Here is a 27,482-nt window from a genome sequence, read left to right on the forward strand (position 1 = left end):
TAGATGTATAACGCAATGTTTTGTAAACTGGAAGAAAGGTCATGTTTTGTTCGGTCCCGGCTCCTAAAATACTTTTACACAATGTTTACCGAGTGTTACACATTTACAGAGTGTTCCTGATCGCTGGTTAGAGCGAACTGAAAGCCAAAAGTAGTCGAAGAAAATACTGAGATGGAATGATGTTGGAAAACACCGATACACAACCAAATCTCACACATTTTATCTGCCATCAATCTATTTATGTTTAATTCATCCTACTTTCAACTTGGAATTACGACATTTCAGAAAAAAATAAAAACACCTCTATGCTTGTCTTTTGTTAACAATGAGCGAACTGTGACGAGAGATGTACATTTTCCTCAGCAAATCGGTGAACAGTTATATTTATAGTGTGTTGAGTATATTCATATGAAAGGTGGGCGTTTACTTTGTTCTTTTGCTGGTCAGAGACCAGACATTCCGATTTATAACATTTAGAAGAATTTTGAATTGAATCGCTCTCTTTGAAACACACACACAATTTATTATTTTTTTTTTACCGATCCTGGGTATGCTGCAGTTCTCTTTTGGTCTGAGCGAGCTGCTGTTGTAAGCGAGTGCCTGTTGCCTCCTTCTCCTCCTGCACAACCACACATTACCATTAGCAACATCAATCGATTTAACAGAGAAAAAAGCAGAGATATACACAGAGACACACACACATATACACATATATACACGCACAGACTGTCACAAAGCAACTTTAGAGAACTGTATACTTTAATCCTCTGATGAATCGGCATGAGATGACTCCTGTGAGGAAAAACCTCCCTGGGAAGGAATCAGACTCTAAAGGGAACCAGTCCTCCCTGAGAGACACCTGATACTGTCATTCCTTGACCATCTGTAGAGTTTCAGGTGAGTCAGCTGGCAGAGGCATCCCTGCACTACACATGTGTTTTTGTGCCACTTCATCACTGTCTTCTGAGGTAACACAACACAGATGAGTCTAATTGCTCACACGCTTAATTCAAATATACACCCACAACTAAACCACACACACACACACACACACACACACACACACACACACACACACACACACACACACACACACACACACACACACACACACACACACACACACACACACACACAGAAGCAGGAAAGCTGCAAAAAAATGCACAAACATTAAAATATCACCTCACACAAACAACAATTTTTTCCCGCTAACAAAGAATTGTGAAAATCTTGGCCTATGTTATCCAATTTAAACTATCAACTGCTCACGAAGCAAAAAAACAGAAAGTGTCTCAGAGTACAGATCAGAGAATATAAACACAAACTGATTTCCATTCAAATAAAACAAAACTCAATATGTTAATCTTAAGCTTGTTTGTCAGATGGCAAAAACTAGAATATCTAATTTTATATATATTACTGGCACATGATCAGACAAAACCAATGAAAAATTGTCTGGGGGTGCACACGTTTTCATACCTATCCGTTCTGGTACAGTGGCTAATCGATCCGTACAGAAAACACGATTTGTCCTCCACATGTGCGAAAACCTTCCTGTCAGCAGCAACGGTTTTACCACAGTCTAGCAATATGGCTTCTTTTGCATTTTTCTACAAGAATTTCTCTTACAAAGAGAAATTCCTGACACTTCCGCATATCAAGGGACTGAATAAATGAAGGATGGAAGGAATTAATTGATTTATGAATCAATAAATTAAAATAAATAAATATTTTGTGTGTTTCTTAAATGCATACATTTGGTAAAGTATGCTAAAAATAAGTAGAACAGTCAAGTAATATTAAATATCGAATGTAAAAAAAAAAACACACAAATGTGTATTACCCAAATGTCAAGTATGTAATAAAATTTTTCCATTTAATTTTTCTTTTTTTTATCAATTTAATTAGTGCCTATTTAATCGATAACTCAGTTTAATCAGTATAATTAAAGATGTGTCAGATTCATTGAATTCTTTTCAATTAAATTTTTATATATAGTTTTTATTTTATTTAAACCAAGTAGGCATTTTACTTAAATTAGTTTTAAAAATGAAAACTATTGACGTTCACAAATGCTAATAATTTTAAACTATAATAATAATAAAAAAAAAAAACACTCTAGCTGTAACGAAATAGAACCCAGAAGGGAAGGAAGGAAGGAAGGAAGGAAGGAAGGAAGGAAGGAAGGAAGGAAGGAAGGAAGGAAGGGAGGAAGAAAGGATAAAAGAAATAAAAAAAAAAAAAAGCAAAGACAAGAAAGAAAATAAGAAAAAAGGTAGGGCAAAAAAGAAAGAGTGGAAGACAAGTAATAGAGTAGATAAGCAAGATAACAAGCAAGCAAGTAAAAAGTAAGAAAGAATAAAAAGCAAGAAAACAAGAAAGCAGTGGTCCTCAACCCCCGGGCCAGTTGGTACCGGGCCGCACAGAAAGAATACATAACTTACACTATTACCGTTGTATTTATTATCTGATTCTGAACGATGTTTTATTTTGGAAAATTACCGGATGCTCTCACATCTGTCTATGACTCACTCTTGATGCATGTCATGATGCCTCGGTCACATGTCTTACCTGCATCCACTACCTTCTTAAAGGGGCTCCAGCCGCTAACACATAATACATTACTGCTAAATGCAAACCCCCAAGCGAGCAAAATGAACAAAAACAACACAGTGAATCCACGTTTATTATTATATTTAGAAGTTTTCATGGTCGTATCTTTTTATTTTGTTGTATTTATCCACCACACATTAAAGGCCGGTCCGTGAAAGTATCGTCTGACATTAAACCGGTCCGTGGTGCAAAAAAGGTTGGGGATCACTGCTTTAAAACTATTAGCAGTAATAGTGATGGGTCTTTTAATGTGACAGAACGAGTGATTCGCTCATTTTCTACTGGAAAAATCCGCATGAGCAAAACTTCGCAAAATCTCTGTAGGTTATGCTCAGAAATCAGAATTGAGTAGTTCATCTCTCGTCTCTTCTAGTCAAAATCGTTCATTCTTTTATTACACGACTCCTATAAACGCTACGCAGTGCATAACACAGGAAACATGGATAAGTTCATCTCATGAGTCCTCTGGTCCGAGTCATTTCTTCTTTTGTCACGTGACTTCTTCACACGGTATGCAGTTATATATATATATCAATTATTGGAACTACGTAAAGTTATTGCGTGTAAACGTGTCAGGGGATCTGCTTATTAAACATGTCCAATTGTATTTTATTTCTGATCAAAGTTACGAAATGTACTTAATGACTCAAAACAAGATGTATTAATTTAGATGAACGAGATTAAAAGAATCAAGTCACTAAAATGTATCCGATCTTCCCATCACTAGTTAGAAAAGTCAGGTACTCTAGATGATGTGAGGAATGCAGTCAGTGTACCAATTCCTCCCAAAAGGTGTTCAGCAGGACACTCAAGATCTTCAGCACCATTCAAAGAAAACAATATCTTTATGGAGCTGGCTTTGGGCAGTGGGATATTGTCAGTAAAGAGAAATTATTAATTCTACCACATCCAAAGACATTCTATACAGTTGTGTGCCTCCAACTTTGGCTTAGTCTGGTGTTTTAATACACTTCTTTCTGTTTCTCTAATTTTGCTTACTGCTGTCTTTCGAAGAAACATTCATTCAGTGACAAAATCTACAACCAAACACTAGGATGTGTTTCCTCAGATTCAATTAATCTCATATCTGCTTCCCTGGCAGCTCAAAACTGTATTTTTCTACACCCAGATGAACCCTGAGGGTTAAGTAAGTAGAAAAGAGATCTGGTTTCAGAGTCATGAATAGTGTAGCATGGGTGTATCTGATAGGTCTGACACTGAAAGGGAAGCTCTCTTCAAATGTATTAGCTTCTTAGTTCTACCTCAATTGTTAATGCATCGCTGACTTGCACACCACTCTAATCAGCAGTCTAATTTACAGGCACGGTTACTAGGAGACCGATGGAGGATGATTCATTTACAAGGGGCCTTAGGCAAACAATGAATTACCACATTTGTGTACATATACAAACACAAACACACAGACATAGAGAGATAGGCGCATGCAAGCACACATACACACACAGACAAAAACACAGACAAACATATAGACACAATTGGAGAACACCTCTTGCCATCTCGTCTCGATCATCTCTCTACACACACTCATGACAGCACAGTTCCAGGACATGCAAATTGTTTAGGTGAACGTGAGCCTGCTCACCTTCCGTCCTCTGTACCGCTCGTGAATAATATCCGCCTTTCGTCTCAGGGACTTCTCGTTCTCAGTAGATCTGATGATGTCAGGTTAAAAAAAACAATGAAATAAAGCATATAAAAGGAAAAAGATGTGTTAAGAGCTGTGCAATCTGACACTGTAATACTGATATCGTGAGAAATGTTGATCTCCTTTTGCAAACTTTTCTGTAAACGTTGTACAAAAGCATGATTTGAACACGGCTGGGTTTTACTTGCCCTTTGTTATGAACCTTCTATGTAGTCATATAGATCATGTAGGAACGTCTTCAATTAAATATAATCATGTGACCTTTTCCGTCATGTCACCCATCCCTCCGTTTTACATCTACTGTCTGCACTGCGGAAAATGCTTACCCTTCTCTGAGCACTTCGTAGATCGCCTGCTTTTCTTCAGCTTCACCTCCATTTGTTGAACCTGTACTTCGGTTTTGGAAACTCTGAAGAACAGGAGCTACCTACAATGAAGGCAAGAGCATTTAAAAGCTACATTAAACAATGGAAACGGAAGAAACCCCAGAATTATTGCTACCCAAAAATAGACCAGCTAGTTAGAACAGTATCCTCACTCTATTACAGGTTTTAATTGGCTATGAAGTCAATTTCCCCCAGAATTTAAAACACATGTCGCAGATTTTCAAACAAAAGTTGCAGTCTCCCAAACATGTGTCGCAGACTCTCAACCAAACACACATTCCAAACGCTCAACCAAACACCGACTACAGACTCTCAACCAAACACACATTCCAAACGCTCAACCAAACACCGACTACAGACTCTCAACCAAACACACGGGCCAGACTCTCAACCAAACGCACGCCCCAGACTCTCAAACAAACACACGCCCCAGACTCTCAAACAGACTCTCAAACAAACACACACACGTCCCAGACTCTCAAACAAACACACACACGTCCCAGACTCTCAAACAAACACACACACGTCCCAGACTCTCAAACAAACACACACACGTCCCAGACTCTCAAACAAACACACACACGTCCCAGACTCTCAAACAAACACACACACGTCCCAGACTCTCAAACAAACACACACACGTCCCAGACTCTCAAACAAACACACACACGTCCCAGACTCTCAAACAAACACACACACGTCCCAGACTCTCAAACAAACACACACACGTCCCAGACTCTCAAACACACACACACACGTCCCAGACTCTCAAACACACACACACACGTCCCAGACTCTCAAACAAACACACACACGTCCCAGACTCTCAAACAAACACACACACGTCCCAGACTCTCAAACAAACACACACACGTCCCAGACTCTCAAACAAACACACACACGTCCCAGACTCTCAAACAAACACACACACACGTCCCAGACTCTCAAACAAACACACACACGTCCCAGACTCTCAAACAAACACACGTCCCGGACTCTCAAACAGACTCTCAAACAAACACACGTCCCAAACTCTCAAACAAACATGTCCCAGACTCTCAAACAGACTCTCAAACAAACACACGTCCTAAACTCTCAAACAGACTCTCAAACAAACACACGTCCCAGACTCTCAAACACACACACGTCCCAGAATCTCAAACACACACACGTCCCAGAATCTCAAACAAACACACACACGTCCCAGACTCTCAAACAAACCCACTTCTCAGACTCTCAAACAAACCCACGTTTTAGACTCTCAAACAAACACACGTCCCAGACTCTCAAACAAACACACGTCCCGGACTCTCAAACAGACTCTCAAACAAACACACGTCCTAAACTCTCAAACAAACACATGTCCCAGACTCTCAAACAGACTCTCAAACAAACACACGTCCCAGACTCTCAAACAAACACACGTCCCAGACTCTCAAACAAACACACGTCCTAAACTCTCAAACAAACACACGTCCCAGACTCTCAAACAGACTCTCAAACAAACACACGTCCCAGACTCTCAAACAAACACACGTCCCAGACTCTCAAACAAACACACGTCCCAGACTCTCAAACAAACACACGTCCCAGACTCTCAAACAAACACACGTCCCAGACTCTCAAACAAACACACGTCCCAGACTCTCAAACAAACACACGTCCCAGACTCTCTAGCACACGTCCCAGACTCTTAGACAAACACATGCAATCTCTGGGAATTTTTTTGCAATCATATTCAAGCCTTTAAATCTCTGGAATAAAAAATTATATCAGCTCCATTTGTTTATCAGTGGGGGAGGAACAGCTCTAGTCCAATGTCCCATGAAGGAAGAGGAAGTTGTTGTGGTTCACTGATCCAATGAATAAGTCAGCATGTGACAATATTAGCACAGAATGCTCTATAATTCCTTTTACAAACTACAAAATTGCTTACCTGTTGCTTTGCTATAGCAGGTGGAGCTTCCTTGCTAACAAATATCCTCGGAGTTTGGTTAACAGTAGGTGCCTTTGAGTCAGGAACAGCAGGCACCTTTTCGACAGAAGGAGTGCTCTGGCCAAGACTGCTGCAGTTCATACGTTTGGGTGAAGTAAGACTGGAGGTTGGGGTGGGGGTTACTGTAGAAGCGTAGGGGTTGATGGTCAGTGATAGAGGAGGCTCTTCTTCCTTTTCCTTGCGGGCGTCCAGGCTGTGAGAGCGCTTTCGCTCATCAAACTGCATACTTGCTCGAGCTCGAGTTCGACCTCTGACGCGGCTTGGCATGGTGGCAGTGGAACTGCTGTTAAATTTACTGATAAGTTTATTAATGGGTGTTAAAGATTTTGTGTCGACGGCTTCGGCTGGCTCATCCTCAACATTATCAGGTATTGAAGATTCTGTAGCAGTATACTGATTTCCTTTTTTTACTGGTCCACCAATTCCATTCTGCCGCACCGGCTTGAGACCAGCTTCATTCAGCTCATCATGGTCTTTCTCCTCAGAGTCTTTGGATGAAGTAGGAGGCACAAATAATGGAGGAAGAACGGATAAAGCAGCAGGTCCAGGAATTTCTTTAGTCCCTCTTTCCCCATCTCCTTGACTTCCTGCTTGCCCATCACCAGGTGGCCTCTTCAAAGGGCTCCCAAATTCAACAGGGTCTTCCTCTGGAGAACTTGGTGGCCGAACTGAGCTGTAGGGTTCTTTAGAAGTCTGAGGACCATCACGTAGTCTTGGAGGAAGGCTGTTATATGGGGACGAAAGTCCTAGAATTGGAGTCTGTGTCTGAGGCTGGGTCTTTAGCTGTACTCCATACGAGTCGCCCTTTTCTCCATCCTTGAGCACCACGTAGGGATGTCCAGAAATGCCCTGAACCCTCACTGCAACCCCATACTTAGATGGGGATGGGGAAGACCCACTGCCACCAGCAGCTCCCAATCCTCCAACGCCCCGACTCCTCTCTCCATAACCTCCACCCATATCATCCAGGTCTTTGATGAAGCGGATCTGGACACCATAGTCCACTGGAGGCTTTCTGTCTCCTGAGATGGAATTCATTGTGGCTCACTGTGAAAGCAAGGTATAAAAATAATAATTATAACTGTATGCAGAGGCAGACCATAATAACAAGATGCAATGATGCCAAAGGTGATCTGTAAATATTCTAGAGTTGCATGTATGTTCTCAATTACAGCTTTCAGACTAACAGCTAGCCCACACAGACCCACGATACATCCTTGATTCTAGCAAATATAAGGTCAATGGATAATAAAATGGACCACATAAAACTTAAGATCTGCGCAGTGTGAGGTAAAAGAATGCTGAGTTTACATTTTTCTGGCGACTTGGTTAAGGTTCTCATCAATGCTGGGGACTTTAATCACAACGATTTAAAGTCTTTTCTACCAAAACTTAATCAGCACATAGACTTTCCCACAAGGGGCAATAATACATTGGACTTGGCAATAACAAACAGCAAAGAAGCATACAAAGCCTTCCCCCTCCCCCACATCGGACTCTCTGACCACATCACCATTATGCTCAGACCTGCATACAGACCAAAGGTGAGTCACCAGATCAACCAAGAAGGAGGTGCGTGTGTGGCCAGAGGGGGCGCAGTTCGCTCTTAAAGACTGTTCTGACACAACAGACTGGGACATCTTCAAAATAGCAGCAATTTACAACGACCACACAGACATAGAGGAATATACTGAGGCTGTTACTTCTTACATTTTAAAGTGCACTGATGATGTCACACACAGAAGAACCATTACTATTCGGGCTAAACAGAAACCATGACTGAAAGGAGATGTACCAGGCTTCTGAGGGCTTGAGAGACAGACTTTAAGCTGGTGACACTGCAGGCTTGCCTGTTCTAGAATTTTAGTCCAGATAGAACACAATCATTCCTGAGCAGCTAGTAAACAAACTGAGACACCTGGGACTCAACTCTCCTCTCTGTAACTGGCTGCTGGACTTCTTAACAGAGAGACATCTAAGACCATCACGCTAAGCACAGGGGCACCACAAGGGTGTGTGCTCAGCCCGCTGCTTTTCACCCTGTTGACCCATGATGTGTACACAGTTACAGCACCAACCACATCACCAAGTTTGTAGAAGACACGACTGTAGTAGGCCTCATCACCAACACCAATGAGGCCAACTAGGTGAGTCAACTGATCCAATGGTGTAATAACAATCTCTTTCTCAACGTGGGGAAGACCAAAGTAATTGTCATCCACTTCAAAAGAGGACCTCCACAGCACCCCCCACTAACCATCAGAAGGTGAGCAGCATCAAGTGCTGCGAGAGAGTGCATATCATTAGGGACCTCTCCTGGATAACAAACACCACATCGCTGGCCAAGAAAGCTCAGTCATGCCTCTATTTCCTCCGCAAATCTGAGGAAATTACGAGTCCCACCTCCCATCACGTGCTCCTTTATATGTCTACACCGAAACTAATGAACTTTACACAGGCTTTAACGAAAGACAGTGTCTGTTACACGGTGTAACGGGTGAAATATGTTGTGGCTCCTTTAAGAGCAGGCGGCATTTTGGGAATAGCCTGCCGCCACTTTTTTCCGGTATTACTGCATGTGTGCAAGACCGAGAAATATGTCCTTATTATTTTCTGATGCTCATTTCTAAGTTTCTTTGACTAACCCGTAACGCTGTTGCAAAGGAAAATAAATAAGCATGGGTTTTGAAAAACCTGTCTGTGCTTATATGATTTCTGTTGCAACTGGAGTTAGCGAGCTCTCCCTTCACCCAGACTCAACACGTTACAACGGCTTGTATCTAAACAGTAGCCTACCAAGAATGACATTGTTCACTGTCTTCCTCACAACTATTTCTCTCGGGAGTTTATGTTTTGGCATCGTCGTGCGTTTAAAAATTGCTGTGCAGCTCAGAACACAGGTGAGATGCGCTTTTTAATTTCCGTTTGGAAATTTCATTGGTCTAATGTTATGGGTCTCAGTTTTTTGGCTTAAAGTTTGTGAAACCGGGAAAAACCCAGGAAAAATCCATAAATTAGCCGCTTCGTTGTTTAAGCCGCGGGGTTCAAAACGTGGGAAAAAAGTAGCGGCTTATAGTCCGAAAAATACGGTAATCTTTTTTTGCATTACAAAGTCCTGTTTGGGCCTAATAGGGGTGAATCGTATGAGATACAATTTGCATCGGCCTCAGTTATGGAGAAGAAAAACTATAAATTATTGTTGTATAAAAGCAAGACAGGCTATAACTGTGAATATATGAATGTGCCCGTTCGAATATGTTATTATTTCCATGGTAACGGTTTATCCCAGTGAATTGTACAGCAAACGCACCACATAATCTAAGCCTAATAATAAATAAACCAAAAATGAAAAGGTGTATAATTGCTTAGGTAGTTAAATTTTTCAAAACTTTAATTGTGAATTTATGGAAGGAGTCTCCAGTGTTACAGCAACATACAACTGTTTATCGCACGTAAAATACGAATAGAAAATGGTCTCTCAAATGTTCCACAACTAACAATACACCCTTAAAATATACGACTGTGTTTGCTTTTATAAAACACTAAATTGGAGAGAAATTAATGTACAATAAAACAAAATTTACAGAATATACCCTCAACTTGAATACTCTACTTAGTCCATATTGTATAGCTGTAGTTCATACAGCAGCTGAGATACAATTATCATCTTCCATGATATAAGATAATTTAACTGAAGCAATGTCTATTTACAAAGGAGCCTACATTTAGTGGTGTGTATTTGCAGCTCCAAACTGCAGGGCCGTGGCAGCGTTCTGACGTCAATGCACCGGCACCGATTTACATAGAAACATAACACTTCCCTTCTTTGTACACCTAACTTTTCCAGGTATATGTGGTCCTTCACACAATAGTAAACAATGTCTTTGGATGCAGTAGAATGAAATTTTTGATTCACTTGAACTAGGAGACCCAAACCTTTTCCAGCATGATAATGTGCCTGAAGATCAATGTTCATAAAGATCTGCTTTAAATGGATAGTCAAGTCAGGTTTATTTCTATTGCGCTTTTCACAACAGACATCGTCTCAAAGCAGCTTTACAGAATTTAAGAGTTAAAGTGAATGATGTGCATTTATCCCTGAAGAACAGCCATGGCAACGTTGGCAAGGACAAACTCCCTTAGATGTTATGAGGAAGAAACCTTGAGAGGAACCAGACTCAAAAGGGGATCCTCATTTGGGTGATATAAGGGAATGGAAGATCTTGAGTGGCCTGCTATAGAGCTTTATAACCCTGTTGAACACCCCTGGGATGAACTAGAAGGTTGACTACACCCCAGGCCTCCTCATCTCACCTACATTAGTACTTGACTTTACTAACACACATGTGCCTGAATGAGCACAAATCTCCATAAGCACACTACAAAATCTAGTGGAACATCTTCCCAGAAGAATGGTGGTTACTATAACAACAAATGGTGACTAAGTATTGGAAAAACAAAACGCACGTCAATCTTATGGTCAGGTGTCCACAAACATTTGTCCATACTGAATCTGAAGATTAAACCATCGATTGAAATGGCATCATCTATCTGGCACTAGCAAACAAATGTTTCAGGGTTTGGAAACGCCTAGTATTTGATGTTCTTTAAGCGACACCTTTGCCTTTTACATTAATTTCATGTAAGATTTATGATTTATTTTGACCAAACAAACATATAAATGTACAAACTTTATTTTCACTGCAAAATCGTCCCTTAGCATAAAAAGCAGCTTTTCACACGATCAGCATCCGGACAGTTCGTTTCTCCAAACACTCAGCTGAAATACTTTGCCGTGCCTCTTGTAAAACTTGTAGAACTTGAAATGATGTTCTTTACTAGTTAGAGAATTCTTTCTTTGTGTAACAGTTCATCCCAGACCAGTTCAAGAGGATTTAGGTCTCGGTGACTGGGCAGGTCGTTCCATGATAGAGATCACTCTGTAAGCTTCGGCTCATTGTCCTGTTCTATGGTGAAGTCGATTCCAATGAGCCGCAGTGCAAACAGATTTGCATGGTAAACAAGTCTCCAACCTTCCCCGTTTCAAAACAACCCCAAACCGTTAAGCTTCCACCACCATGTTTGACTGTGGGGGGTGAGGCAGTCTGCTAACATCTTCTCTCCTGTTCTCCGTCTTATACAAGTTCTCCTGTTAGTGTCATGAATGGCAAATTTGTACTTCTCTCTAAAAAACTTTCTTTCAGTTATTTACTGTCCAATTCTTGTGCGTTTCTGTCTTTTACCAGTTATGTTCCATAGAAACAACTTCGTAGTAACAAAAATCAAGAAGGACCAAATATGGGTGAACAGTTAAATGTGCTATACGCCATTTGGCAGATGCCCTTATCCAGAAATGCTTTATACACCTGAGTAAGTGAGGGATAAGGGCCTGGTTCAAGGGTCCAGGAGTAGCACCAGGATTTGAATTCATGACCTTCTGACTGGAAGTCCAGCATTTTACCCACTGAACTACCACACCCAATGTGCATATTTCATGCAGTAAATTTTACAGGAATGGCATTTAAAAAATGCCCTAATCCTGAGAGACCTACATTTATCTGACCACCTGATAAGGATAAGGACCTTGCTCATTTGTGAATGCTTGGCATCTTTGGATATCAGTAGTATTTTAACATTGGTGGAAAGCACAGATTGGCGGTGCTGGGATTTAAACTCACAACCTTCTGAGCAAAAGTCGTATATTTTAACCACTACTTCCCCACTACATATAGCAGCACTAGAGCTCCGCGCACACATTCAAACAGAGCGCTGACCTTCATAGGTCATAAGTGTGCTAAAAGACATTGTCCTGTGTACATTGGGGGCTGTGCAACTAGTGCTGACCACGTGCGTTACCACGTCCACATTTTCATATGTGGCACGTAGAAAAATAGATTCTCCATGACGACAATGCACCCAGTTACCATACTCTCGTCGTAAATTTTTTTTGCTGGAAACAATATCTCACATCCACATGGCCCCTTCTAGCCAGATTTGGCTCCTGCGGACGTCGCCCTCTTTCTGAAGATGAGGGTCGCCGTTTTTTAACACCATTGTCAAAAATCGTAGAAGGTGCTCGGCAGGCTTTGAAAAGAAGACTTCCAGAACACTGGGAGCGCTGTATTGCTGTGCGAGGACACTATTTTAAAAGTGAGTGTGTAAACGTACATAAATAAAAGTACTTTCTTGTCAACAGTCTGGAAACCTTTTGATGCCACGCCGTGTGTATTAGCAGCTTATCTGGTAGACATTATTCATGTCATCAAGCTGGTTTTGTATGCTGTATTAGAGAGTTAACAGAACACACACACACACACACACACACATTTCCAATGTAAAAACTACCAGCAGCTACAGATATCCAAAGACCTCAAACATTCCCTCCGGGATTTTTCTAAACAATCAGTACCCTCTCGTCTATCAATAAATAACCGTCTGGAATGAAGGGGCTGGGTTACACTGTAACACGCAGCACCTCAGTGAGGCCCACCGCTGATCAGCCATTGTAATTTGCACATAGTCAGAATTCCACACATTCTCACTTTAGACACCCAGCTCCATGTGAGTGCACAGGGTCGTCTCAGCAAGAACAACACATCAATTTTCTTATTCGCCAAGAACTCGCACGAAATTTCTAGTTACATTCGAGTTCATCTTTACGGCAGATGAATTTGCGGTTTGATTTCCGTACTAAGGCTTTCGGTGTGTATGAGAAAGCGTCTCTAGTTCCCCTCCCAGGGTTCATACGACGCTTTGTAAACTTTAGTTCATGTTTAACCTGTTTATTTTTTTTACTTCCTCGCTAAAAATTACCGAATCATCGGGAGCGGGGACTTTAATCTGATTTCACCTCGCCTGCTATTGAAACCGCTGCGTCATTGTCACAAAGAATGTGACCAAACAGGATTACCTTAACACACACACACACACACACACACATTTGTAATTTTTTTCCTGTTGTCCTTTTAACACCATGTTTTTTCCTTTTTTATAATTTGGTTCTGATTTTTAAGCCTTTAAGCCGAATATTTTTGAGGTGTAACAATACGCCATCTTAAGCCATGTTCAATAAAATGCTCTGAAATCAACACATCTGCAAATCGAACAATATGTTCAGTAGACTGCATAATACAGTAGATTATTCATCATCAAATACCAGGTGGCAGCTTCACACCTCACCTAAGAATTCATCATTTTGAGAGCTCATACGGTAACACACTAGCACACTAGAGCTGAAAGATTTCCACGAAATCTCAAAAGTTTGGTGTAAAGAAACACTTCGGCTTCCTGGCAAAGGTTTGACCCTGATGGACAGTGAGCGCTGGACTGAAGTTACGGTATGTCAAATACAACAAACTCCCCCAAATATGTGTACAGTTCCTCTAAACTCTCACTCTCCAGTGTTCTGTTTTGTTTAAAGATTTATAATCACACTCTTGATGTCACCCAAATAAGGATGGGTGATTGATATGTGCTTTTTGTACATCTAATTCCACATTTAGTCACCATTTGTTGTTATAGCATCTTCGCCATTCTTCTGGGAAGATGTTCCACTAGATTTTGTAGTGTGTTTATGGAGATTTGTGCTCATTTAGGCACAAGTGTGTTAGTAAAGTCAAGTACTAATGTAGGTGAGATGAGAAGGCCTGGGGTGCAGTCAACCTTCTAGTTCATCCCAGGGGCGTTCAACAGGGTTATAAAGCTCTATAGCAGGCCACTCAAGATCTTCCATTCCCTTATATCACCCAAATGAGGATCCCCTTTTGAATCTGGTTCTTCTCAAGGTTTCTTCCTCATAACATCTAAGGGAGTTTGTCCTTGCCACAGTCACCATGGCTATTTATCAGGGATAAATACCTCAACTCTTCACCTTAACTCTTAAATTTTGTAAAGCTGCTTTGAGACGATGTCTGTTGTGAAAAGCGCTATAGAAATAAACCTGACTTGACAAACTATTCTTTAGCAGAAAACGCAGGATTGTACAATGGCTAAACTGGCAACACAACTACCACAAGTTAGGTTAAAGCTCTGATTTTGAATTACAGCAATGTTTAATTTTGACAATTATTTCATTATAGATTTTCAAGAGTCTAAAAAACCAATCATTGAAAATGGAATCTGAAAGAAAGATATTCAAATCATACTCATTTATTTATTGATAGTGTATTTGCGTGTTGATATTCCCCTATAATGTGTCAAAGCCACTACTATTTGCGTGTAACTACTATTTCAGTGTATTGAAATTTAAATATGGGACTACAAACGTAAAGAAAACCATCTGGTTCATTTTGGAGTTCAATCCCTCAGCATTGAATAATACAACTAGCCACTCCATGATGACCACTCCAATATGGAACTATACTTATTGTACACCTATTTTCATCAAACAGCTGAGTTTGATAAAAAAATAGGTGTACAATAAGTATAGTTCCATATTGGAGTGGTCATCATGTCACAGAAGGTCATGGGTTTAATGCTTACTTATGTTAGAAAACTATAGAAATGCTATTGTGCTTGTGAAGAGTAAGGTTTACAAATTCCTGCTTTTTGGGAAGTGGTACAGTAGCTCAGTGGATAAGATTTGGATAAAACCTCTGTTCGGATGATGGTCAGTTCAAATCCAGCACCAGGACTCAAAACGCGTTTCCGAAAGCCTTAGTTTTCACAGTGCGCCGCGAAAACGACAAAATTTGGAGAGCGTTTTCATTGACTGAAAACACCGCCTCAGTGTGGATCGAAGGCCAAAACATTGAGAAAATGATACGTTTATAAACGAAAGCTTCTTAGCGTTGACATGGCCGTAATTTCTAGCTTGTATTAATGAGATAATTGTAAGTTGTTTGTGAGAAAACGTGGAAAAGTCCATACATAAGACCACTAGTCTCACCGGTCAGATCCAGCACTCGTATCTTTAACAGATTGTAGGACGTCTTTAATTATTCATTCTCCTTTGAGCGGAGACTAAACCAACAGAAACCGCTTTATGTTTCTTGCTGTAAACAACACGATCATTTTGATTGTCCCATACTGCCATGACATTCATTTCTAGAACGATTCCTAACCTATGAACTTTTTTTGAATGAACACATACAACAATTGCAAAATATTCACCTACATTACAATTGTACTGTATGTCGAATGCATGAATAAAAAATGGTGGATGAGACTGATTTGTAAATACTAAAAAATTTTATCTGAAGCAATCTGCTAATGGCTAATAGATTAGAGCTTAGACCATCTACACATTTTTTTTACTTATTATTGATTCAATTTTTACTGCAACAGAAAATAACCATTCAATTTGTCATTTATCCAGAAAATAGTTTGACTCTTATTTGTTGCAGCAATAATTGGCATGCACTCTCTGTCAGTCAGTCAGTCTCTCTCACACTCTCACACACACACTCCACATTTTAATCATACCACCCCAGCAGGTTGTGAGTATCGGTGAACACAATAACTCAGCTTTTTCGATTTGATGCTCCACAAGAGTCACTCAAGAAACACATTTAAAACAAGTTTCAAGTCTAAAAGCTATAAAATAAGATTTGATTTTATTCGCGTAGCATTTATTTTTTTTTATCAATATTGCCCTGAAGCAGCTTTACATAAATAATGAAATATGAAATGTAATAATAATGAAAGTTGGAATGTATAAGTGTAGTGGCTATAAGTTTTTCCTTATAAGTTTGGGAAGTTACTCTGAGTTACTGATCAGAAGGTTGGGGGTTTAAGCCCTGGTATCGATAGTGGCAAGGAAAAACTTCCTGAGACCCCATGAGGAAGAAACCTTGAGAGGAACCAGACCCAAAGGGAACCCATCCTCATCTGGGTGGCACCAAATGTCCATTTATTCATTACAGTTTTATCATTGTTGAGGTGTGCCATTCAGCGATGAGCGATTAAATGTTCATGCAAACTGTGGATCCATTGTTGCAGATTTTTTATATTAATTCCAGTCCAAATCCAATTCATTACAGTTCCATTATAAGCTTCATGGCACTTTGTGATCTTGAGTCATCTTAACTCAAAACCTATTTATTCTCCAAATATTACGTCATATGTACGTCAGTCCAGTTTATCATGTTTGCATATTATATGATCTTTATGTGTTCATTGTATAGATTTGATTGCTTGCCACTGCACTGGCTTTTCTGGTCTGGGCAAATGTCCACATACATTTGTCACATGTTCTCGATCGTATTGCGTTCTTGAGCTTGGGAACGGTGCGATTTAATATAAAATAACAATCCATGAAATTGCTAAACAAACACAAGACATTTTAGTATGGATTTGGACTGGAATTAATATCATTCCATTTCCATTTTGTGTCTGGATCCTCTCAAGGGTTGTGCTATCTCAGGGAGTTTTTTCTTGCCACAGCCACCACTGGCTCGCTCATTAGCTACAAACATACATTATTTTATTACCGCTTTATTTCTGTAAAGCTGTTTTAAGTCAATGTCCATTGTTAAAAGTGCTATACAAATAAAATGACTGTTATACTTTAAATTCATCTCCACGGATCCTTCATGGTTCTGAGCTTACACACTGCCGACTCATCACACCGCTTAACCAGACGCTTCTTCTTTCTTACACATTGTATTTAAACCAACAACAGCATACATTTTATAAAAGCCGATTGTTTTTTAACCAGCTTTTAGCTTTGATGCAGTTGTCCCACTTCACTTTCAAAAATATTTCATTTGACTTTATCTCTGTCAGAAATTTCTGGATTACTGTGCAGAATGAGCAACGTGTACATGGATATACATCGTACACGTGCGCTTTAGTGTGTCAGTGGGACTGGCTAATCAGATCAGGCGTTGTGTGGTACGTAACAGAGGCAAGCAGTTGGACGAAATCTTTTCCAAGTCATTAAACCAACCGAAAGTGTCTTATTGCACTCAGTGTAAATGTAATCTGGTTTTAGTCAGTGTATCTGATACATGCTGGTTTTATGCTTCATTACTCTCAGCCTTCTTATTCATCTTCTAATTCTAAACATTACAGCACAGGGGCCATGTCCTGCAGTGGATCTGTCCATCTTTAAAAATAACTGTGTAGGCGATGACTTTATATGTTTAAAAGAAATATGTAAAAAAAAAAAAAAAAAAAAGATAGATAGATAGATAGATAGATTTCTAGTAGATAGTATGACTCCAATTCCCTATTCAAGCACCAAAAATGTCTGGAATAGAGAGAGAGTTAATATACATTAAACAATACCAAGTAAACAAACACAAGACAGAAAGAAAGAAAGAAAGAAAGAAAGAAAGAAAGAAAGAAAGAAAGAAAGAAAGAAAGAAAGAAAGAAAGAAAAGGGGAAGACAAAAAAATGAATAAATAAATCATAAAAAGCGAATGAATGCAGTAATGCTGTAACATGGATTGAGACTGAAACTTGATTTTTATCTCTTTGGAAAATAATTTACATATAAAATAATCACTATTGATTTATATTTGATTGTTTTAGTGGATTAACAGCAGTAGAGCAAAAGAGTTTTTTAATAAAAAAAAAAGACAATTTGAAAAGGAAAATTGACAGAAAGTAAAGGTGTGAGTTTGTCACTGATGATCGTTAAATAATCACAGTAGTGAAAGTGTTGTTAAATTTAAAACCAAAATTATTAAGTTTTTTTTATTACAAACGATATTATCAGCAAAAAGTTAGAAAACTTAGGTAGGAAAAAATCTAATTTGTACATCCAGGTTTAGTCCCGGTATCGGTATTGGCTCAAGGTTTCAGTATCGGCACAGAAAGATATCGATAGAAGTGTCGTGCCACAGAAACCGAGCAGGAACAAAGCAGTCTGGAAGCAACAGGTGATTTCTCATCTCATCTCCCCTTCTCACTCCATCCAACACCAAAACCACAAACCAAACCAACCCGTATGGAGTGACTGTCGGTGTGTGTAAGTGTGTGTGTAGGTGTGTGTCGGTGTGTGTAACGCAGTGTAAAGACGCGACAAGCCGCACAGAGTAAACAGCAGAGTCCTGCTTTCCTACCGGATCAAACCAAGCTGTCCAGGTCTTCCACTGATCAGCGATCAGAAGCAGGTTTACCTCCTCGGCATGGAGCTTCTGCTTCTAGAAGAATGATCGACAGATCGCAGTCAACTAATAATAGTTATAATGAGGATGATGATGGTAGTAGTGATAATAAAACCTCTCAACAACCTGTTGCGGCGGCGTCACGAACCCACTCCTCGCCCCGTCTCATACTGTCTCCGATTCGTCAGAAATGTCCTAGGGCCCGCCCTCCGGAGCACGCAATTGGTCGGAAGCGCCCGTCAATCTAATACGAATATTTCTGCTTTAAGTAGGATGTTATACTCGGATAACTTGCTCTGAGCTACAGTGAGTGGTGTGAAAACACAGAAAATACACTAGAAAAAAGTTTATTATTGAGCTTCTCAGACAGACTCCATCACTACAGACAGCATCATCTGGACCATAGTGGTTCAGTGTTTTATAATACCTAATAATAATAAAACAATATTCAACATTTTGCAGAAGAGTAGAGAAGTGTGACTTGTATTTATTACTCATGATTGTTATACTTCAACTAGTGCAATCATTTTGGTTTTAAAATTAACATCTTTTTAATTTACAAATGATATCAGCAACAAGTTAGAAACCATAGGGGGAAAGAAATCTAATTTGTACATGAATTTCTGAAGTTTGTCATCACTAAAATTAGTTTTTTGGAGGTAAACAATGATATCAGATGCCTTTGGATGTTGTAGCATTAAATTTTCCCCTCACTTGACCTACGGGACCCAGACCTTTTCCAGCATCACAATGCTCCTGTGGAGTCAAAGTTCCTCGGTGGCCTGCTATTAGTGGAGCGGAAGTTTTTCTGTGTTCTTCCTGCTCTGACCTCAAACCATATTAAAGAGTTTTGAGATTATTTGCACCCCAGGCTTCCTCACCTCACCCACATCAGACTTTACCAAACCCTGTGTGGCTGAATGAGCCCAAATTGTTTACAAGCATACAAGTTAGTTATTTGGAAGCACACTGAACTTCATCTACACTAGGAGACCCAGTCCTGTTCCAGCTTAACAATACCCCTGTGCACAAAGCCAGCTCCATGAAGAAATGCTTTACACGGGTTGGGGTGGAAGATCTTCATATATATGCGTGATAGCCTCTTGAAAAGCAGCCTGGAATTCTGTTCATGCATAAATCAAGCCTGAGCACATACTTTCACTGTATCAATCAGCCTAGGAGTAAAACCTGACAAACCCATTCAACATCAGCCAACATCTTGCTTTATGTCATTCAAATTCATTCTCTTGCATAACAAGTGACTCTGTTACAAATAATAGAGGAAAATTAAGACACGAGAGACCCAGGTGAAATTTTAACCCCATCCTAGCAGGATCAGAATTGAAATATAGTTTTAAAAGAGAAAGTAGTGTTTTGTTTTCCACAAAAGTAATAAGTGCACCTAATTCCACATCAGTAAAATGTAGTGAATTAGATTTTCAAAATATAAATTATGCACCTGGTTGAGAAATAGAAAATTATATGATGGCTGCAAGAACAGTCATATGCCTCGCTAATGTCCTGTTTAAAAGTCTTGTTTTGTTGTCACTGTATGAAAGTCCCCTTTGTGCGAGATAGTTCTCAATTACCACTTGCTACTCGAATATCAGTGGCCTGTCTTTCTGTTTTGGATCGTCGCTGCTCACCTGGTGGTCCCTTATCACTGATAAATAATGTAAAACGACAGCTTGCAATTCAACGACTGATAGATACCGTAGACCTACAAAGTGCATCTACTTCAAACAGCCTAAAGATCCATGAAGTTACTGAGCAACTCAAGAACTATAAGGATGGATTTGGACTGTAATTGGAACTAATTGGAATGATGGAACTATAATGAATGGACATTTGGTGTTGACAATGAGGTCGGATTCCCTTTTAAATCTGGTTCCTCTCAAGGTTTCTCTCATACCTTATCATCATGCATTTCAACTTTATAGCCTCTTTTTTTGCCTAGGAGACAAACTCAAAAGTTCTTTCAACGTATAAAGAAAAATCCACATTGTGGCCTTGAAATTGCTGACCACAAAAAATAACTTCCATATCAGATATTTAAATATTAAATATGCCTAAGCACTAATGTCTTTAGAATAAAACTCATGATTAGACGTTTTTATTAAATACACCAGTAAATCAAATAAATGAACAAATCTACTTAAAATGTAAGATACCGTCATAATGGGCAATAAAAAAAAGTGGAATTGTATTAAAGCAAGACATACTTATCCTAAAATTGGGAATATTTCTAAAAATCCTTAAACGCGATAAAAAAAAAAAAACCTGTGCTATTCCTCACACACTGCAGCAGCAATCATAATTCAAATCTTGATTTATGATATGACTTTTATATCATTCGGAAGTGGAGTAAAATGGTGCTAAAAGCAATGTAAAAGAATTAAACAAACCATGCATTCAAAATAGAGAGAAAAAATAAATATGACGTCACATTGAATTCATGACTTGGTTTACAGGGTAGTCAAACCCAAATTTAATGCAACAATAGTCTACAAAAAAAATGGCAAGTAAAAATACAAATACGTTTTCCTTTCATAACATTACCTTAATTTTTGCCCACCTCAAACGTTACTGCACAATCCTGGACAACAGAGGGCACTAGAGTAAGCACACTAGACATCAGTACAAAAAAAAAAGGATAATTGCTAAGAAAAAGGACAGAAATCCAGACAGAAATGTGGAAACAAAAAAAACCCCATCTTTATCAGCAACAGAAACGAGCTGATATACGATTTCATTGTTATTTGGTCTACTTCACACCCCTCACTGAGGCCTAGAAAGAAATAATACATTACAAACAGCAGACAAATTACTGCATTTGGGTTCACATGCAATTCAAAAACTATACACATCTGATATGGTTATGTAGCACTAATCCCTAGGTAGCCAACCATCCACAATGACCACTCAGTGTTCAGTTTTAAATATAAAAAAGAAAAAGAAAATGGTGAATTAATGAATATTAAGACAAAAAACTTGGCAACTGAGTCATTAAAAGGTCAGAGATCTTTCAGTTTACAGGACTTTTCCCAAAGCAACTGAAAAACTGTGACTAATATTCATTATATACATGTGTATACACCATTTCTCTTAAAAGGTAAAGGAATTTCTTTTGGACACTGAAATGGAAACCATGGACCAGAGGCGGTGGTGTGGGGAGATCTCGCTCTAGATTTAGTCGAACTGTTTCGATCTGTGAGGTAGTGAGTTGTTGTCAGTGCTTTGCTGGAGACAAGCTGCTTTTGGAGGGAAAGTTGACTCTGAATGGAAACTGGATTTATTTAATTACTTTCAAAATATGACAAAATTCTTTTACAACCATGCGTCCAATTTAAGCAATAAGAGAAATATTTTCCGAAAACGCGAGTCAAATCGTACCGGTCACATGAAATGGCTGACTCATTACTGGTTGTCATGGTGTTCTTGGGGGGGGACAACATGCTCCAACTGTCAAGAACCATAAGCCCTAAAAAGTGCTTGTGTGGTTTGCAAGAGCACTCAACACAGAAAGTACAGAGACCACATTTTCCAGTCATGCTCAATCCATTGGTTTTCTCGACATTTCTTACTCTGTCCTTCTGCCTCTGTAACGTTGGCTGAAAGCCATAAAATGATCAGTTCCACGCCATTTGTTTGAGCTTCTTTCGCCATTTCCTTTTCTTCCATCCAATCCCGGTCGCTTAGCCTTCATTGGCAGCCACCAGCTGCCCCAGGCTCTGGCGTACATATACCGCCTGAATCTCCTTGGTCTTGAGGCAGAAATCGCAAGCCCATACTGCAGCACTCTCTCTGGTCAACAGGCCGTATGCAGGTTCGGTCAGGCCCGTGCAGTCTCTGTGAAACCAGCGCTGACACGATGCCTCACAAAGAATGGCCTCCTGGTCATCGTGTACTTCTAACAAGCAGAAGCCACAATGGAACACCATCCCACTTCCTAGCTTAGGTGGTCCTGAGCCTGGACCAACTGAAGGTGGAGCTTGGCCGGAGGGAAGCGGAGACTGTGTGTTAGGTGTGGAGGCTGAGTTAGACGGAGGATTAGGGTTACTGGCACCTGTGTTGTTTAGGTTGTTCTGATTGGGATTGGATGGCTGGTTTGCCATAGGTCCACCACCAGAAGCACTGTTCTGTTGATTGTATGGGGCAGAGCCTGGGTTGGAGTTGGGTGGTGTCGGTTGCTGCTGACTGGATGGAGTGTTTGGAGCAGGGCCGCTTGCAGAATTAACCGGAGTGTGCTGATTTGGTGGTACTTGCTGAGGTTGTGGACCGTTTAGTGGACCTGTAGGTGAGGAATTAGGATTGGGTGGAGGAGGTACCGATGAAGGTTGCCCAGGGGTGTTGGGTGTTGATTGCTGAACATCAGGGTGACCAGGAAACCCTCCTCCAGCCTGTTGGGGTCCAGAAGCTGGGGATGGACCTGGTGTGGCATTGTTAGATGGAGGACCAGAGGGATTGAGGTTCGGCGGCTGTTGAGGTGGACCTTGTGGACCACTGCTAGGTCCACCTACAAAGTTTTTGCCTTCTTCACTACCAGGAGTGCCTGGCCCAGGATAAGGGCCATCTTGTGAAGGAGGAAATGGTCCTTGGGGAGGCAACCCTGTGTGGCCACCTACCATATTACCTCCACCCATTCCACCCATCATATTCATTCCAGTTGGCATGCCACCCATTGGATTCATCGGGCCATGGGGAGGACCACGAGGGCCTACAGGCATTGGAGGACTATTGAAAGGATGTCCACCCTGTCCATGCTGAGGCTGCTGCATCCCAAAGCGTGGGTGAGGAGGACCGCCACCTCCAGGACCACCACCCATTCCACTAGGTGACAGTATAGGGTTAAAACCTTGCCCCGGGTGCATAGGAGGGCTAAAGTTAGGTGGCATGTTAAATTGTGATGGTCCACCTGGAGGAAAGCCACCTCCACCACTACCTCCTCCTCCTCCTCCAGCTCCAAATCCAGGCATTCCTCCAAATCCAATTGGGTGATGTGGTCCTGTGTTAGGTGGTGGGGGTCCAAAAGGGGGTCTGCGTCCAGGCTGTCCACCACCTGGTCCTCCAGGGCCACCCATGTAGGTCATGCCCCCTCCCATTCTACCTGGTCCTCCATAGCCCCCACCTCCCCCACCAGCCCCTGGGCTTGGCATAAAAGGTGTGCTTCCCGGGCCCCCAGCTCCAGCGGGACGTGATGGTTGGCCAAAGTCATCGTCAAATGGGTTTGAGGCCACAAGATGGTCTACCATAGGAGTTGGAGGAGGCGCAAACTCAGAGAGGTGGGAGAAGTTCGCCCCCTGCATGCAAGAGAAAAAAAATGAAAATATTAAATGCCCAAATAAACACAAAGCTGTGACTTTAAATCTGAATTTGAAATGATTATTAGTCTGCATGATAAACAATCATGACCAAGTTTCTTGTATTGTTCATAAAATAATTTAACAATAATGCACTGAATCAAAATCGAATAATTCACTCTTCAGTAATCGTTTTATCCTGGTCAGGGACTATTTGTCTTGGTCAGATATGTCTGGAGCCTATACTGAGAACACGTGATGCATCATGCATGCACACACACACGCACAATCAACCATGGGCAATTAATATTAGCCGATCCAAACATCTCTTTGTCTAGGTAGTATGTAGAACATGCAAGACTCAATATAGACAAAATTCTGAGCTCAGGATCGAAGCACAGACTCTGTCCTAGTGCACACTGCAACATATATCCATCACTATCTGTAAGGAAATGTTTCTAGAAAGTTACTTCACCTGAGTGCTGGACTTCCTCTTTTTTTTCTCTGGGCTTTTCATCTGGGAACCTAAAATACAAGCAAAGATGGAGAGAAAAAAAATAGAAACATTTATTGATTTATGGGCCTGTGAGATTAATGCAGCTTTGTGGGTTTACTTGTTTTGCTTATTAGAATTGGCTATGAACTTTATTGCATGTTCGCTCCAGTCTGAATCCGGGTGTAAACAGCACTTCCATTGCCACTCTGCACTCAAGTTTGAGACACTGAAAGCATCACTACGCCTCATAGTAGACGGCGGACGCTTTACAATGCAGGGAAGCAAATGCAAACCAGGTTCCACACCACACCTGCGTGCTCATGCCCCAATATTTAAGCCGGGTGAGAGAGAGGGCTGAAGGCGGAAGAGACTAGAGTGGAGATGGTATGAGTGGACGCAGGTAGAGACCATTGAACAGACAAGCTGCCATACAAGCAGCTTCCATTGAGAGACAGAAAGAAAGAGAGAAAGAGAGAGACAGAGACAGGGAGCCCATGGGGGGGATACGGGGCCAGTCAGTGTACACACAAGGGTGGGAAAAGGGGCAGATTTGAGTTGTAGACTCCGCTCGGGCACAGAGATTCGCATATGGCCGTTTGCCTACCTTTGCCACGTTTCCCTTGACCTTGTCCCGCCTGCAGTCTCCCTGATTCGGCAGCCATTAAAATGATAGGCGGCGAACAGCCATGTCACCGTTCACGTACAAAAAAAAAAAAAAAAAAAAGAAAAAAAAGAAAAAGGAAAAAAAAAAGGGGGGAACAAAGGAGGAAGTGACGAGTGTCCTCACGTCCGAGGAACCGCAGGATAGGACTACAACGTACGGGACACCTAAGATCGCTGCACACAATACTGATCAGCCAGAGGGTCTGGGTTTACCAGGGGGACACAGTAATCCCTATAGACGAGGGGAAGTTCTGGAACAGAAACGGGACCACGATCAACCGTATTATCAAGCTGGTGATGGGTACTGAATGGAGCCCCCTCCCTCCCTTCCCCCGTTTCCCTCCCTGCCTCCCGTGATCACTTACAGATGTGTCACTAACGGGCTAGCACCAGCAGCCTTGTCCCGGTCATGATGCGACGCGAACGCAGCTGCACACACGCTACACGCCCGCACGACATGGAAACATCTCCCCCCCCCACCCCCAGAACGCTCGCCAGCCAGCATGCGCGCTCCAGCTCCCCTCCCCTCCGCGTTGAACTCTTTCCGTGAACGCGCGCTCCCACCCCCCCCCCTTGCTTGCTAAGCTTTAGCTACGTTAGCCGGTTAGCTAGCATAGCTAGTAAGCCAGCTAGCTCAGGCTTTGACTGCAAGCTGTATGTGGCTTTAGGCGTTAAAAGAAAAAAAAAAACGGTTACATTTATTCCGTATTTTTAATCAATCCTCATAAAGCAAACAGTCAACGTCAAAAAGACTTACAATTAACATTTATCCTCAACCAGCCATGACTACTACGGCCTACAGTCGCTGCCGGACAAAAGAGGGACAAGCCGGGCTAGGCGCTTACACTGAGCAGCAAAAACATAGGGTGGACTCTTATATTAGTCGTTAGAATTCATTCCAGAAAACCCACCAATATTTACAGATATTCTCATATCCAATTATTTTTAAACGTATTATCATTTCTGCACGAATGTATTTTATTAGAATGGAATACGTCACCTTAATGAGAGGCTTTACTAATTTCCAGACACCCCCCTGCCAGTTTGAGTTTGTGGACTCGCCCATATCATCCCACGAACAAGTATGGCTCAGGGCGCTCTTGTTTCACGTGGAAAGACGTGTGCGTGTTTAACAGTGTGCGCGCGAGACCTGCGTGCGTTTTTCTTGTGCACCAACCAGTATTGATTATTAAAAAGGAATGCAGGCTATATTTGCATGCACATTGTATTTATAAAGCATTTTTTCATCAACATTATTTTATTGTAAATGGACTTTGAGCAATAAGCAGAGGGATGGACAAGTGCAAAGAAATGTGCAAATGTAGCAGTAAAGCCTGTGCATGTGCATGGCAGGAAGACTGAATCCAGTAAAAGCACTAGTGTGGAATAAAAGTGCAAATTTGCACTGATTGGTACTGTAGTACCAGTGATTCTGTCCATTTCTTCTTTCCGGACCTTCTAGATTTATCCCCTGACCTCTGGATGGGGTTCTCTGGTGCTGCTGATGAAAATGGTTTAACATAAACAGTCTAAAGATCCATGAAGTTACTGAGCAACTCAAGAACGACGAGGATGAATTTGGCCTGTAATTAATATAACCAACACAATACATCATGACTACAGTTGCCATGAACAGTTTTTGCATTGTGAATGTTCTGTCCTATACCATACATTTATTTATTTTTATTTATCTAATTAATTATTGAATTAATTATCTAATTAATTATGATGATTATGATTATTATTATTACTTATCTTATTTCGTAGACATTGCTGACAAATTCATCATTGAACGTGCAGCAAATTTCAATTAAGTTTTATTTGTATAGCGTATACCCAAATCAGCTTCACAGAAATAAAGATGTTATTAAGTTTGAATTTATAGGTTTAGTGCCTATAAGTTTATTCCTCATACACCCTGAGATGGCATGAGGAAGAAACCTTGAGAGGAACCAGACTTAAAAGGGAACCCGTTCTCATCTGGGTCGCACCAAATGTCCATTCATTACAGTTCAATCATTGTTGAGGTTTATTGTTCAGTGATGGGTGTTTAAATGCCAAAATGTTCAGGCAAACTGTGGTCCTGAGCTAATGTACCTGATTGTTATTAATTACAGTTCTTGAGTTGCTCAGTAACTTCATGGATCTTTATGCTGTTAATGTGGAATAATCCTCATAATCCTAACAATCATATATATATATATATATATATATATATATATATATATATATATATATATATATATATATATATATATATATATATATATATATATATATATATATATATAAAAACCCTCTTACTCAG

General features: G+C 40.7%; 2 protein-coding genes across 5 annotated transcripts in view; both read right to left on the minus strand.

Annotated features, from left to right (window-relative positions):
- The window catches only part of cgnb (cingulin b), a 37,417-nt gene extending 18,497 nt beyond the window's left edge, over positions 1-18,920 (minus strand). For 2 of the 3 annotated variants that reach the window (XM_083543235.1, XM_083543233.1), the window contains exons 1-6: positions 18,842-18,920; positions 18,671-18,751; positions 6,602-7,708; positions 4,606-4,706; positions 4,217-4,286; positions 540-619 (exon numbers count right to left, since the gene is read on the minus strand). In XM_083543235.1, coding sequence (XP_083399361.1) covers positions 540-619; positions 4,217-4,286; positions 4,606-4,706; positions 6,602-7,699 — 1,349 coding nt within the window. In that variant the 5' untranslated portion in view covers positions 7,700-7,708; positions 18,671-18,751; positions 18,842-18,920. Of the gene's footprint in view, positions 1-539; positions 620-4,216; positions 4,287-4,605; positions 4,707-6,601; positions 7,709-18,670 lie in introns of all 3 variants that reach the window. The other variant, XM_083543234.1, reaches the window with a different exon arrangement.
- Positions 18,921-21,167: 2,247 nt separating this feature from the next.
- pygo2 (pygopus homolog 2) lies at positions 21,168-26,256 on the minus strand. 2 transcript variants are annotated; one of them, XM_083543308.1, is made up of 4 exons: positions 25,540-26,254; positions 25,116-25,425; positions 24,491-24,540; positions 21,168-24,015 (listed from the first exon to the last, which is right to left on the minus strand). In XM_083543308.1, the coding sequence occupies exons 2-4, from the start codon at positions 25,171-25,173 to the stop codon at positions 22,411-22,413; spliced, it is 1,713 nt and encodes a 570-aa protein (XP_083399434.1). In that variant the 5' UTR covers positions 25,174-25,425; positions 25,540-26,254; the 3' UTR covers positions 21,168-22,410. The 2 variants fall into 2 exon arrangements, with proteins under 2 accessions (XP_083399434.1, XP_083399435.1); XM_083543309.1 differs by lacking the exon at positions 25,116-25,425 and having other exon boundaries at positions 25,932-26,256.
- Between the last annotated feature and the right edge of the window lie 1,226 nt (positions 26,257-27,482).

This window comes from Silurus aristotelis (assembly GCF_946808225.1).
Source record: "Silurus aristotelis genome assembly, chromosome: 6".
NCBI lineage: Eukaryota > Metazoa > Chordata > Actinopteri > Siluriformes > Siluridae > Silurus > Silurus aristotelis.

What these genes read in the sequence shown, in the direction of transcription:
- pygo2 (XM_083543308.1), bottom strand. Translation starts at nt 25,173, where the DNA reads ATGGCTGCCGAATCAGGGAGACTGCAGGCGGGACAAGGTCAAGGGAAA. An exon ending in TCAAGGGAAACGTGGCAAAG is followed by an intron (nt 24,541 to 25,115) that starts GTAGGCAAACGG and finishes CTTGTATTTTAG; the next exon opens with GTTCCCAGATGAAAAGCCCA. An exon ending in AGAGGAAGTCCAGCACTCAG is followed by an intron (nt 24,016 to 24,490) that starts GTGAAGTAACTT and finishes TCTTGCATGCAG; the next exon opens with GGGGCGAACTTCTCCCACCT.